General features: G+C 32.6%; 1 protein-coding gene across 2 annotated transcripts in view; it reads left to right on the forward strand.

Annotated features, from left to right (window-relative positions):
- Nucleotides 1-13,799, forward strand: part of shakB (Innexin family member shaking B) — a 124,405-nt gene that overhangs the window by 56,783 nt on the left and 53,823 nt on the right. Inside the window, exon 2 of one of the 2 annotated variants that reach the window (XM_072542232.1) lies at nucleotides 12,368-12,873. The exons of the other annotated variant lie outside the window; for it this stretch is intronic. Within the exon in view, the coding sequence (XP_072398333.1) occupies nucleotides 12,511-12,873 (363 nt within the window). The 5' untranslated portion in view covers nucleotides 12,368-12,510. The remainder of the gene's footprint in view (nucleotides 1-12,367; nucleotides 12,874-13,799) is intronic. 2 annotated transcript variants of the gene reach the window in all.

A 13,799-nucleotide genomic window follows, 5' to 3' on the forward strand; every position in this document is an offset into this window, starting at 1 on the left:
TAATAAAACCTTACGAACTAATTTAAGATTAAGTTGCTGCATGTGATACCCAAATATATATACCATGCGGTCCATATGTATGGAATAAACTCATTTTTAGCGTTATTATGTACTATGTGAAAAAAAACCTGAAAAAGGTCGATTTTTATTCTTAAATTGACAATTTACAGTATGAAAATATTATCTCCTTCCAGCACCCCTTTTAAATTATAAGCAACCCCTCGAAAATTTTAAATAACAAAGGGGGTAGTGTGGCACCTTGTTAGAAAGAATGTACAATCTTCCATTCCCTACGGAATGGAAGATATCATAGCTCAGTACTATACATAAAAAGGGTGATAAAAATAATTATCACGACGAATAGCTGTAACCTGATCTATGAGTCGAATATATGGAAAGGTTTTAAAAAACCGAATCGAGAGAGGATACTTAGATCATGAAGCAGAAGAACAAGCAGGATTTCGTATGGGTCGATCCACTATTGACCACATTTTCTCCTTAACCCATCATCATCACTGGCTCGACAACTCTTTTTGGGTCTTGGCCTGTTCCAGGATTCTTCTCCATCCTGATCTGTTTCGTGCTTTTTTTCTCCAGTTTTTTATTTTTAAGGTTGTTATATCATTTTCTATTTGTTCTAAGTATCTCAGCTTCGGTCTTCCTCTTGTTATTTTTCCTACTGGCATCTGTTTGAATATTTTGTTTGGTATTTCGCCTTTTTCCATTCGTTCTAAATGTCCTATCCAAAGCAGCCGTGCTATTTTATTGAATGTTCTCCTTAACCCAGATAATAGAAAAATATGTTGTTCGTCGACCTACGGAAATCCTACGACAGCGTTTCACTGAAGAAGTTGTGGCAATCAATGGAAAGCACGGAAATTAATATAGAATTAACAAAAGCCGTCAAAGTGCTATACAACCAACCAATAACAAAAATAAAAGCAGGGACACAAATAATAACAGGACTTATAACATCAAAAGGAATAAAGCAAGGATGTCTGTCCCCCACTTTATTTAAAATATACCTCGAAAGTGTTTTAAAAAGATGGAAACAAAAATGCAGGACAATGGGGATACCGCTCATCAACACTATGATATACACGCTCAACTTTGCAGATGATCAAGTAATAATGGCTCAAGATTATAACGATTTAAACTATATGGCACGAAAATTAATTGACGAGTATGATATATGGGGTCTAGAAGTAAATAAAAAGAAAACCGAATACCTGTGCATTGGAGTAGAACAAAAAGATCTCATATTAGACGATAACACCACGATAAAGCACTGCTGTGACTACAAATATCTAGGTATCACTATTTCACAAGATGGAACATTAGACAAAGCCATAAGAGAGAGAAATACGTCAGGGAGAAAAGCCATCACAATTGTAAACAGCATTTTATGAAACCAATCCATCAGCAAAGAAAATAAAAAGAGTATATATGAGACTATAGTAAAAAGTATCACTTTATACAGCTGTGAGGTATGTCCACTGAAAGAAAGAACACTGGCAACACTGAAAGCGACGGAAATGGATTTTTAGAGAAGAGACGCAGGAAGATCTAGAGGAGAAAGGATTACCAACGAACGCATTAGAGAAATAATGGGAATCAAACGAACAATCACAGATGACCTAACAACAAAACAGCTTATCTGGTTCGGACACATACAAAGAATGGATGAACAACGAATACCAAAAGAAATATTAACATGGCAACCAGAAGGAAAGAGAAAACGAGGTAGACCGAGAAAAAGTTGGAGCGAAGGAATAAATAGAAAAAGACCTATGGAACAACCGGACAAAGAGGCTATTGGAAGTCGGAAAACGGCGGAGAACGTTATAAACCGACAAGTAGTAGTAATAGTAAAGATGTGGGATATCTAGTGAGCCTCAAAATCCACTTTTTGTATAATTTGACTTTTTCCCTGAAAATCTGGGTGATGTCTATAAAGAATAAGGCGAACGATTCGACCAGAATATCAAGGTGAAGGAGAAACTGCTCCAAGGACGTTGAAACACCAACATAATAGGTGATTACTGTTAGTCATTTCATTGAGAACAACAGAGTGCCTCGCATTGGAGAAAAAGCTACTTGAGAAGTTTTACAGAGAAACGAGAAAGAAAATACAAAAGCATTGACTCCTGAAATGATTGTACAAACCTTTATTAGTACAAGATAAGAATTAGATAAAAGGTATTATTCTAATAATGCATCATTTTAATGTATTTTGGTATTTTTTATTTTTCAAATTACAGTAGACTCCCTCTATAACGAGAACTGAAATGACAGACTAATTACCTCGTTATAAGCCGATCTCGTTATATCAGACAATCATAATACTGTGCATACATATGAATGTAGTTTTCTAAACCATTAACTTCCTATAGTGAAGCCATTCGGAGCAATATAAGATGCTAATAAATATTGTTTGAATGGCGTTTTTGAAAAAAAGTTATTTACTTTTATTGTCAATGAAATATATTAAAACATAAAAGAGTTGTTTACTTTTATTATCAATGATATACGTTAAAACAAAAAAGCTGTACTTTTACTATTTTTTCCAACTACATAATGTATAAATCGTATTTTCAAGGATAACATAAACTATTGCTTCTGCAATTTTAAGAACTCTGTTATTTTTAACTGCTTTAAATGGTCCAGTATCATTCTATCATATATTTTCTAAAGATGTGAAACAGTTGTATTTATTCATTGTAAAGAAGTTTATTGAGGGCTGCAGTTAAGTTTATTGAGGGGCTGTTTGAAAAGGTATTTATTTATAGCCACGACCGGACTAAAAACGTAAAAAACACATTTTTGGATCTTATTTTCTCTCGTTATAACCAAATTTGCCTCGCTATAGACGGTTATAGTTCAATAGAAATTTCACGGGACATCTAATGTATCTCGTTATAAGCGAAATCTCGTAATAACCGTGTTCGTTATAGAGGAAGTATACTGTATTATAATCTATAATAAACCACTGGCATATTGTGGGAAAACTGACTCTTTTTTAGCGCCAAAAAATACAGAGGATTCACATAAATTTGTAAGAAAAGTTTTATAAATATTTTTTTTTTATTGACCTGTGTAATTATCAAAATTAATTAAACTATTAATTACTGTTGAAATAAATTAATTTTAATATGTTAAATTTTTTTAAAAAGTTCAAAATACGTATATTGAGAATGATTTCCAAGTAGTAGAAATCTAAAAGTCAAATCAACTTATCTTACGGTAAAATTGTGACTTATTTCCAACAAAAATAGCAAATTGCATTAGGATGCCGCAAGAAAATAGCTTCAGAACAATATTAATAGATAAAAATATCAAAAAAACATTTCACAAAAACCAATTCTACTGAATTTACCTCATAAAAAATTTAATTAGTAAATTAATAAAAAAATTACAGGAATTCATCCCGACACCGATTCCTTTCTGTTCTATCTCCACATACCTATCTTAATAAACGATATGATTTATATTTGCTATTTGGAAACACATCGCACGGATCTGTTTTTTTAACTTTTCACTTTTTCATTTTTACGACACTGCATTTTGATCGTTGGCACACTTTTTAAAATTCCTCGAATGCCGAATTTTCTTTATAAACCTGTCGTTGTTTTAAATATACGCATCCGGTGTTTTATAGGCACTACCCACTTGTTAAAGTGAATCATAAAGTGTCATTTTTTTACTACATTTTACTCCGAAATAGATTTTTCATTTCTCAAAAGCTGCCCCGAATATAGAACAAAATTTTCCCAATTTCTTCTATACAGGTTGTTTCAAAAAAAGGTAACCCCGTCTCTAGGGTAGGTAAAAAACTGAAAAATAATTGGGGTTTGTTTAGTAAAAAATTTTTGTAACGCCATCCGTTTTCAAGATACAGGGCGTTGAAGAAAAAAAATTACGCATTTTTTACGATTTTGCCGAAACTACTGGCAATATTGTAATGAAATTTTATACGAATATGTTTTGGAAGCTGATACATTCCATGAATTTGTTTTTATATCTGATTCTCATAGAGGGCGCTAGTTACACGGATCGTACTAAGTATTAGTCAATATAACTTTTTTAAGAGTATAATTAATAATCAAAATTTCAAGTAAACTTAAACATCATTCAATTTTACACGAAAAAGGTACTCTTGGTAAAACTCGATACTGTGTACCGTTTTCGGAATATTTTGATTTGAAAATTAGGAAGTAATAATTAATGCTGTTATAAAATAGTTAGTAATTAAACAAAACTCACAAGAAGAAAATTAAATTATTGACTAAGAACATAAAATAAAAGTCAATTACAGTAAGTGTTCAAAATGCCCTCCGTTTTCGCGAATACACAAGTCTATTCTTTTTTCTAAAGATTCCACTAACCTTCTGAACGGTAGGGGATCAGCTATGATGTCATTAAATTGACGTTGAATTCTTTCTTCCAATCTTGGCATGAATTTACCTCTGTAGCATAGACTTTTTCCTTAATATACGACCAAACTGCGTAGTCCCAAGAGTTAAAATCGCATGACCGAGGAGGCCAATAAATCGGAGCTTCTGCACCTCTACCAATCCATCGATTCGGAAAATGAGTACTCAACCAATTACGACACCTTCTATCAAAGTAAGGTGGAGCTCCATCGTACATAAAAAATAAAGATCTTTCCTCGTTTAGCGTTAAAACTTCTAATATCTCGAATAAGGAATTGTTTCAAAAATCAAGATACATATCATCATTTAAATTTCCCGGTAGAATATGATAACCTATTAATTTGTTACCTAAAGTTGCTGCCCAAACATTAACTTTAAATGAGTGTTGGTAATGTGATACCCTTTTGACTCGTGGATTCTCATCACACCAGTAGTGTGCATTATGGGAGTTAAACATACCTTGTCGCGTAAAGGTGGCCTCGTCCGTAAAAAGAATGCGTTTTAAAAAATTTAGATTGTGGGCTGTCCTTTGTTGCAATGTTTCACAAAAATCCACTCTAACTGGTAGATCATCTGGCAAGAGCTCTTGGACTTGTCTGTAATGATAAGGATGTAATTGCTGTTCTTTCAGTATCCGCCAAGTACTTGAAAAAGAAGTATTTATTTGTCTTGCTATATTCCTTACGCTAACTGTTGGATCTTGATCAAGTAAATTTAAAATATTATTTTCTTTATTAATTGTTCTTGTTGTTCTTGGTCTTCCAAAATTTATTTTATTTGGCCTCACATTCCCAGTTTCTCGACAACGTCGTTCAATGGCTCTAAATGTTTTTTTACTTGGTAAGTTTCTTCTAGGAAACTTTTCTGCATAACGTATCACAGCTGCACTAGAACATTCTAAACATTCGCCTAAGGTTAATAACATGTCAATGTATTCAACATTTGAGTACATTTTGATTTGATTTTACAAATAACAAGGTTTCAAAACTCTAATTATTGTTGATTTATCGTCATAACAATCAATAAATGTCAGATTTCCATGGCACACTTGAAGAAAATAGAGGTATACCTATTAGAACTTTATCATTACTACCAGCATCAATTATTACTTCATAATTTTCAAATCAAAATATTCCGAAAACGGTACACAGTATCAAGTTTTACCAAGAGTACCTTTTTCGTGTAAAATTGAATGATGTTTAAGTTTACTTGAAATGTTGATTAATAATTATACTCTTAAAAAAGTTATATTGACTAATACTTAGTACGATCCGTGTAACTAGCGCCCTCTATGAGAATCAGATATAAAAACAAATTCATGGGATGTATCAGCTTCCAAAACATATTCGTAGAAAATTTCATTACAATGTTGCCAGTAGTTTCGGCAAAATAGTAAAAAATGCGTAAAATTTTTTTTTCTTCAACGCTCTGTATCTTGAAAACGGATGGCGTTACAAAAATTTTTACTAAGCAAACCCCAATTATTTTTCAGTTTTTTACCTACCTAAGACACGGGGATACCTTTTTTGAAAGACCCTGTAGAATTTCTCCTAAGAATTCTTAACATTTGAGCAAATTGTCGTTATGGAGTTTTTCCATAACAGATAAATCCTAGTCTAAGCAAGATTACCAGATTATACCCAAATGTTCACATGCTTTACAGATCATCATTTTTTTTTACTCTAGTGTAATGCAAAAAAGTATTGCAACTTTTTCGACAAAGAGAAATTACATCTTTGTCAATCAAAAGAGCATAACTTGCGTATACTCCAGGTAAACAACATGACAGTTTTAATATACACCGGAAAATCAAAAAGACAGCTGGCATATACAAGAAGAAGGGTATCGGAAATATCATGGATAAAAATAACAAGATAATAACGGAATGTACAAATAAAATAAACAGATGGGAAGAATACATAAAAGAGCTATTCGAAGATGACGAGAAAATTGAGGTCATTGAACCAAGAGGAAGAAATGGGCCACCAATCACCAAAGACGAAATTGAGAAAGCGCTAAAACGTACAAAAAATGAGAAGGCCATGGAACCAGATGAAATACCTACAGACATCTTAAGAATATTAACAAAAAATCATATGGGCACACTAATATAATTATTTAATGACATTTATTATACGGGAGAGATTCCGAAAGAATGGTTAATATCAATATTTACTCCAATACCCAAAAAATCAAACGCAATGAAGTGTGAAGAGCACAGGACAATTAGGTTGATGTGCCATATTCTAAAAGTGTTCTTACGAGTGATAAACGAACGTATCTATAAAAAGCTAGATGATAGAATAGATGAAAACCAACTGGGATTCAGAAACGACTTTGACACCAGAGAAGCATTATTGAGAACAAGATTGAGGAAGACAGTGTTTATACTAAAGGAAAACTTTTAGGCAGGGTGCACAGATATCAGTACTTAGGTTGCGAACTAAATGAAGAATGGGATAGAAGTAATGGGAAATAAAACGGCGTTTTGAGATAGCTAGAAGTGCTTTTAATAAGATGAAAGCAATATTATGCAATGTCACGTGTTCTCTGTCCTGTTGTATGGAGTTGAGTTACAGAGGCGACAGAGAAAAAACTCATTAACTTTGAAATGTGGTGTTATCGAAGAATGTGGAAAATATCTTGGACACAACACATAACAAATACGGAAACGCTACGAAGAATGAAAAAAGATAAATAAATACTCAACACCATAAAGAAAAGAAAAATGAGCTACTTTGGTCACATACTAATAAACGAGAAATACGAATTGATGCGACTGGTCATACAAGTGAAGGCAAAAGAGGACCGGGGAGAACACGCATGTCCTGGCTGAAAAATCTGAGACAATGAAGTGGGAAAACGTCAATAGAACTTTTCAGAACGGCTGAAGATAGCGTCAAATGGGCCATGATGATCGCCAATGTCCTTAGGGATTAAGAAGAAGAAGAATACCCCAGGTCATTTAGATGCCTCGGGAAACTATAAGGCAGATTAACCTTGTAACATAATTCGTTTCCTAAACATTTGGATCTAGGTAAATTAACATTACTCAAATATTTTACCGTTTAAAAAAAATTATGGTCAAAGTCGTACTTTATCAGTAGAAGGGATTTAACCATAATTATTCGAATGACAAAAGTCATTCTGGATCACCTTGTCACCTTTTTCGCATTGGAGTTCTTTTTACTTATTAATATATGATTCCAATAAACATTCTTAATAAGTTTCCGAATCTTTCCACACTATACATACACCACATCCGGTTTTTTCTTCAACAGCACATTGTTTACGTGATTCACACCTTTAGTCACCTCTCCCGAAATTAGTTCTCCCGTTTTTTTTTAAATACACACAAGTGTATAACGATAATAAACGAGTCATATTTTAAAACGAAAAGTGGTGAAATGTTTGAAAACGTTTCAAAGCTCATTTTTTTCGCTTGTCTATTGTGAGATTATATAGAAATAGCAACTGAAGTGTATACAAACCTTGTCCGGATGACCTAGTCTAACACCGATGACTGCAAGATGGTTTATTTTCAGTTTTTGGAATTATAGATTGTTTCAAAATTTTTTTTGATGTATTACAATTTTTATAAAGGATCTGCCGACGGTTTTTCAAACAAACAATTAACCATTGGCAACATGACAATCAAAACAATAGAATTTAAAGAGTACGAGCGCCAGAATGTTACGTTGATGTAGGAAAAAAAGAAATGTGGTAGAAAAAAGTATGTTTTGAAGTAGACACGAATTTTTCAAAGGCAAGATTTTATAGTTTGAAAGTCACTTCATTAGTCAATATAATCTCCTTGAACTTCAATAGACTTATTCCAAAAATCTTGTATACTCAGTCATTGTGACAGAATAATCGTTTTTTTTTCTAAGGATAGTGTATTCTGATGGATTTTTACATCTATAGGCTAGGCAAGCGATTTGCACCCTTTACATTGTATTATTTAGAAAACTAAATTAACAACTTCAAATTTATAAAAGTCGCAATATCTCCATTTCTAATTAACGAGAATTGTTTTGAAAAAATTTAAATTTAAATTTATTTTCAACAAATTGATTTTTATAAACCTTGTATAATTATAAATAAAATGTATGTACTTTTATAAATAAAAGTAAAATTGTGTAAATTGTAATATGTTTATTATATATACAGATTAATAAATAAAAATATTTATTAAGTAGACAAGATTATTAGCAGACTTGGACAGAAGCGAGAAAAGAATCATAATAAAAAGTATTTAGAGCCAATTTTTATCTAGAGAGAAGAAAATTGATCGTTTAGGTATACAATTTAATGAGAAACAAACAAATTTCATATCACAGAGACAAGAAGAAATATTTAGAGCATATTTGCTACAAGTATTATCTCTATATAACAGACAATTAAATCATTATTTAGAAAAAACAATCTACGAAGAAAGATATAAATTATGAATATCAGAATTTGAGAACAATGTAGGTATTCAACAAGATGTAATGAAAAAGCGCAAGCTCTATGAGAATTTAGGCAAGGAAAACACTCTTCTATTCTTTGCTAATTCCTTTATCTCCTGTACTGTTTTCTCCTTTCCCTTCCATATTCTTCTATTTGGTCCGGCCATTTCTTTCTTGGTACGTTTCTTCTGCTTTTCATTGACTTTTCCATTTCCATTATTCTCTTTACCATTCGAGTTTGATCCATTCTAACCATTTGACCGAACCAATTCATTTGTTTCTTTTTCCAACGCTATTTCTTACTTAGACTTACTAAAGATAAGAAGAACATAATAAACATCATACAAGTGTACGCTCCTACAGCAGACAAAGACGAAGAAAAAATAGAACAATTCTATAATACTTTAAACGAGGTGATGAGAACAGCAAAGAGACAACATATTAACATAGTAATGGGCGATCTGAATGCCAAGGTAGGTCAAGGTAAAGTAGGAGAAAATGTCGGTGAATATGGCTTAGGTAACAGAAATGAAAGGGGTGACCGGTTAGTTCAGTTTTGCCAAAGTGTAGATTTAATAATAACTAATACATTCTTTAAATGATCCTTAAGGCGACTGTATACGTGGACGTCATCTCAACACTCTCAAGAAAAAGTAATCAGAAACCAAATAGATTACATAATGGTGACAAAAAGATACCGTAATGCCGTGAAATCTACTAAAACTTATCCTGGAGCTGATATCGGTTCGGATCATAATTCAGTAGTATCTGTGATAGAAGCTATACCAAAGAAAATAAGAAAAACCAAAGAAACACAAGGTATGGATGACACCAGACATACTAGAACTAATGGATGAAAGGCGTAAAATAAAGAATAATGCCCAAAAATACAGAGATGTTGATAAGAACGTAAAGCAAAGAATAAAGAAGGCCAAAGAATTATGGATTGAAGAACAATGTGTAGAAATGGAAAACTATGAAAGAAAATATGACACATTCAATGTACATAAAAAAGTAAAAGAAATTACAGGAACTCAAAGAAGACATCAAATAAGTTTGCTTAAGAACAAAGACGGAAAGATTATTATAGATTTAACAGAGAAAATTAATAGATGGAGTAAATACATAAGAGAATTGTTTGAGGACAACAGAAAAGCATTGTTCAGGTAAATGGTGAAACGGGACCTGAAATCCTAAAATGTGAAGTAGAAGTGGCAAATAGAAATTCCAAAACAGGAAATGCAAATGGACCTGATGAGGTTCCTACTGAATTGCTAAAGCTCTTGAATGATGACTCAATAGGTATAATATTGCACTTATTGCCAAAATAATGTTCAGAACCAATGCAAAAGAATGTTCAGAACATCGAAAAATGCAAGGAAAAATAGAAGGAAAACGGAATCCAGGCCGTAGAAGAATGTCATGGTTGCGTAATTTGAGACAGTGGTTTGGCTGTACCACTAATGAACTCTTTAGGTCAGGTGTAAACAAGATCAGAATAGCCTTGATGATTTCCAATCTCCAAAAGGAGTGGCACAAGAAGAAAAAGAAGAAGATTTATTACTTCTTTTTTCTCACTCTGTCCCACTTGGTCTTGCCTGCTATTTTCCTAATATGCTTAATTTCTATTGCATTCATTTTGGCTTTCCGTTTCTTGGTAAGTATCCAGTTTTTACTAGTTTATGGTATTATTGGTACTATTATAATATTGCGACTTTTCTTTTTTACTTCTACTTAAATTTCTTTACGTCCTTGTAAAGTTTTGCTTAGGGCATAATATGTCTTAGTTACTTTATTTACCCTGTTGGCTATTTCAGCATCCATTTTCTGTCAATTATTAACACTTTTCACAAATATTCGAATGTGGTTACCTATTCGAAGTGTAGTTTCCACAATTTCACATATTTCTCTTTAGTTGATTTTGGCTGTCCCTTATTGCTCTTATTTCTTTCTTTTTATCACCTCATAGTCTTTTAATTCGTGTCCAGAATTTTCTCCAACCATCCTATACTAGTTTTTGAGTACAACCACAGGCATCACACAAAGGGTTGATGCAGTACAGTAATGGTAAAAACAATATACAAGGATCATAAATCGTTTATTATCTTTAACAGATCAATTTTTGACTTAAAACATGCAATACATGCTTCCTTCATTTTAAATTTGAATAAAACTACCACAAAAACAACAAAAAATTATTTGTATCCTCACTAATTGGTGCTGAATCATAGCAGTCGGTATTTCTAGTTGTAAGTGACGAATCGAATGATATTGTAGGCAGTCCTGGTCAATATAATTAGTCGAAAAGAAGTACCACCTTCTATAAATAAGCTAATTGAATTATTAGTACGTATAGTAGGTGGATCTATAATAGATATTAGTAGTAGTGGTAAAATGATCTGTTTTAAAGTGATTTAAAGAAACAATATCGTGGAATTGTGAGATAAGAAGGATTTTTGTCAACGTTGTTATAGAGTTGGAACGTTATATCAGAATCTATGTTAAAAACCTAGCAGTTGCAAAGAATAAAGAACTAGAGCAACTAGAGAAGAAGGTTATAGAATTTTAAACATTTTAAATAGATATAAAATAGTATTGATGTATTTTGATGAAGATCTTAAAACTAAACGACATGAAAAAGTAGATACAAGGCATTTGGTAAAAATAAAATCTTTGCTGGGTTTCTAAAAGAAGTTGGGAAGAGTCTGCAAGAAAAAAAACATTAATTTCAGACCATTTTTAACCTCCTATTTTGATTTAGTAGCATAATAACTATATTGGTTTTTTAATCATAACTTTTTATTTTTTACCTCACAAAGTTCTGTAAAACAGCGTTTTATAGGTTTAAACAAGAGATACAAAGCTATTGATATTATATACTTTTAAAACCCTCAGTTTCAAAAAGGGGTGTCTTTGAAAGGGTTGGTAAAGGCAGTTTTTACATGTTATTACGTTTTATTTCTCTCAATTTTTGGCGTACAAAAAATGTTCACAAACCAAATTCTTGAGAATGAACAAACTACAATTTTATTAATAAACATTTTTTTCGTATCTCTGATGCTAATCTTTCTAATTAAAAAAAAGGCATTTTTTACCAAACTACAAAAATTCGTTATTCGCTTTTAACTCGATTTTTTTAAACTAATCATTCTAAGGCGGTCAAACTGGAAGAATGTATTAATAATACACAAATAAAGAATACTGAATAAGGCCAACGACTAATTTTAATTTGGGTGGTAATTAGGGGGTTGTTTCCCTCACTTTCTCGCTGAAAAAAGTTGGGACTGTTTTTTTTATTATAAAAAGTTTTTCAACACAATTTAAAAAACGTAGTAGATAGTTAGGTGGATCTTATAATTAACTGATTGTCCTTGAACGAGATTTTCCTTATGTCATTTTCGAAATATTGCTTTTATTTTCATAGTGCCATAAAAAATCGTTTATTTTCCTCTAAATCATGTTTAAATAAGAACTTTTTTTCAGGCTGCCGTCGAAATGTCAACGTCACCTCTCCTTGTTCAAAATTTGTCGAGAGTGAAGCCGAAAAAGCACCCAACCACACACCGAATCGTAATCAAAAGATAGCCGATACATCACCAAAATCATTTCGGTGACCGAGACACAAGATGTTGGATATTTTTAGAGGTCTCAAAGTCCTCGTCAGAGTCAGCCATATCCATACCGACTCCCCCGTTTTCAGGCTACACTATTCTCTAACGACCAGTATTCTCATCGCCTGTAGTCTAATAGTAACCACTAGGCAATACGTGGGTAATCCAATAGACTGTATTCATACGAAGGATATACCAGAAGACGTTTTTAATACCTTTTGTTGGATCCACTCTACTTTCACCGTCGTTCCCAGTAAACCGGAACCTTATGCTAATATGTATTTGCCTGGAAGTCCAGGAGTAAGGACTACACACGACGATAAAGAGAAGAAAGTGTACAAGTATTACCAGTGGGTGTGTTTTGTTTTATTCTTTCAAGTAAGTCATTTTTTACTGTTGTTGTTAAGAATGCAAACAATTGTACTATCAAAATTAATAATACGGATTATCAAAATCGTGTGTTATTATTATTTACACCGTAATAGAATAGAATAGAAATATGCTTTATTGTTACTGAAAATTGTACATTGTCCCTATGGACAAAGCTTACAAAAAGTCAGAAAAATAACAATACCATTTTATAATTTACTGAAATTACAATCACAATATCACAAAATAAAAGATAATAAAATACACAGTGTTTACAAATTAAGCAAACAGTTTCTAAAATATATAAAAAAGAAAGAGTAAAAATCCTGTGACTAAAAGTAGCTTCTGCAATGTGTTATTCTACTGAGGCCAAAAAGATGCTGTATTGTTCCTTTTTGTAATTTAAAAATAACATCAGATTGGACAGCTATACTGGAACCCTAAAAAGGAAGACCATATCGAAAATGAGACTCTAACAAAAAAATATGTTATTTTGGAAGATGCTAAATTGATTTCCTTCGAAACAGATCTTATTGCACAGCAGGCTGAGGCCTGAGGCTAGTTTCTTACTAAACAAATCGAGATGAAAGGATCATTTAAGGTTGGTGTTTATAAAAATAATATAATAGTCTCCCGTTTTATACCGCGTTCGCGGCTTTGGGAGTATAGCAGGGTAGTCTGCTATATCTAGGGCCTATGGTATACAAGGAAGGTAACATGGCTAGTGCTACGCTTCAACCGCCTATTATTACCCCTGGTTTTACCCAAGGTACTCATTTTATTCAGGCTGATCGACCTGGGGCCTATAGACATTTTTAAAAATGTCTAGTTGTTCTTGCCGGCGGTAGGATTCGAACTCCGGACCACCGGCATGCGAGGCAAGCATCCTACCGCTTGCGCTACGCAGGCCCTGTTTATAAAAATGCCAAGAAGTT

This window comes from Diabrotica undecimpunctata, chromosome 8, assembly GCF_040954645.1.
Source record: "Diabrotica undecimpunctata isolate CICGRU chromosome 8, icDiaUnde3, whole genome shotgun sequence".
In the NCBI taxonomy this organism is placed as follows: domain Eukaryota; kingdom Metazoa; phylum Arthropoda; class Insecta; order Coleoptera; family Chrysomelidae; genus Diabrotica; species Diabrotica undecimpunctata.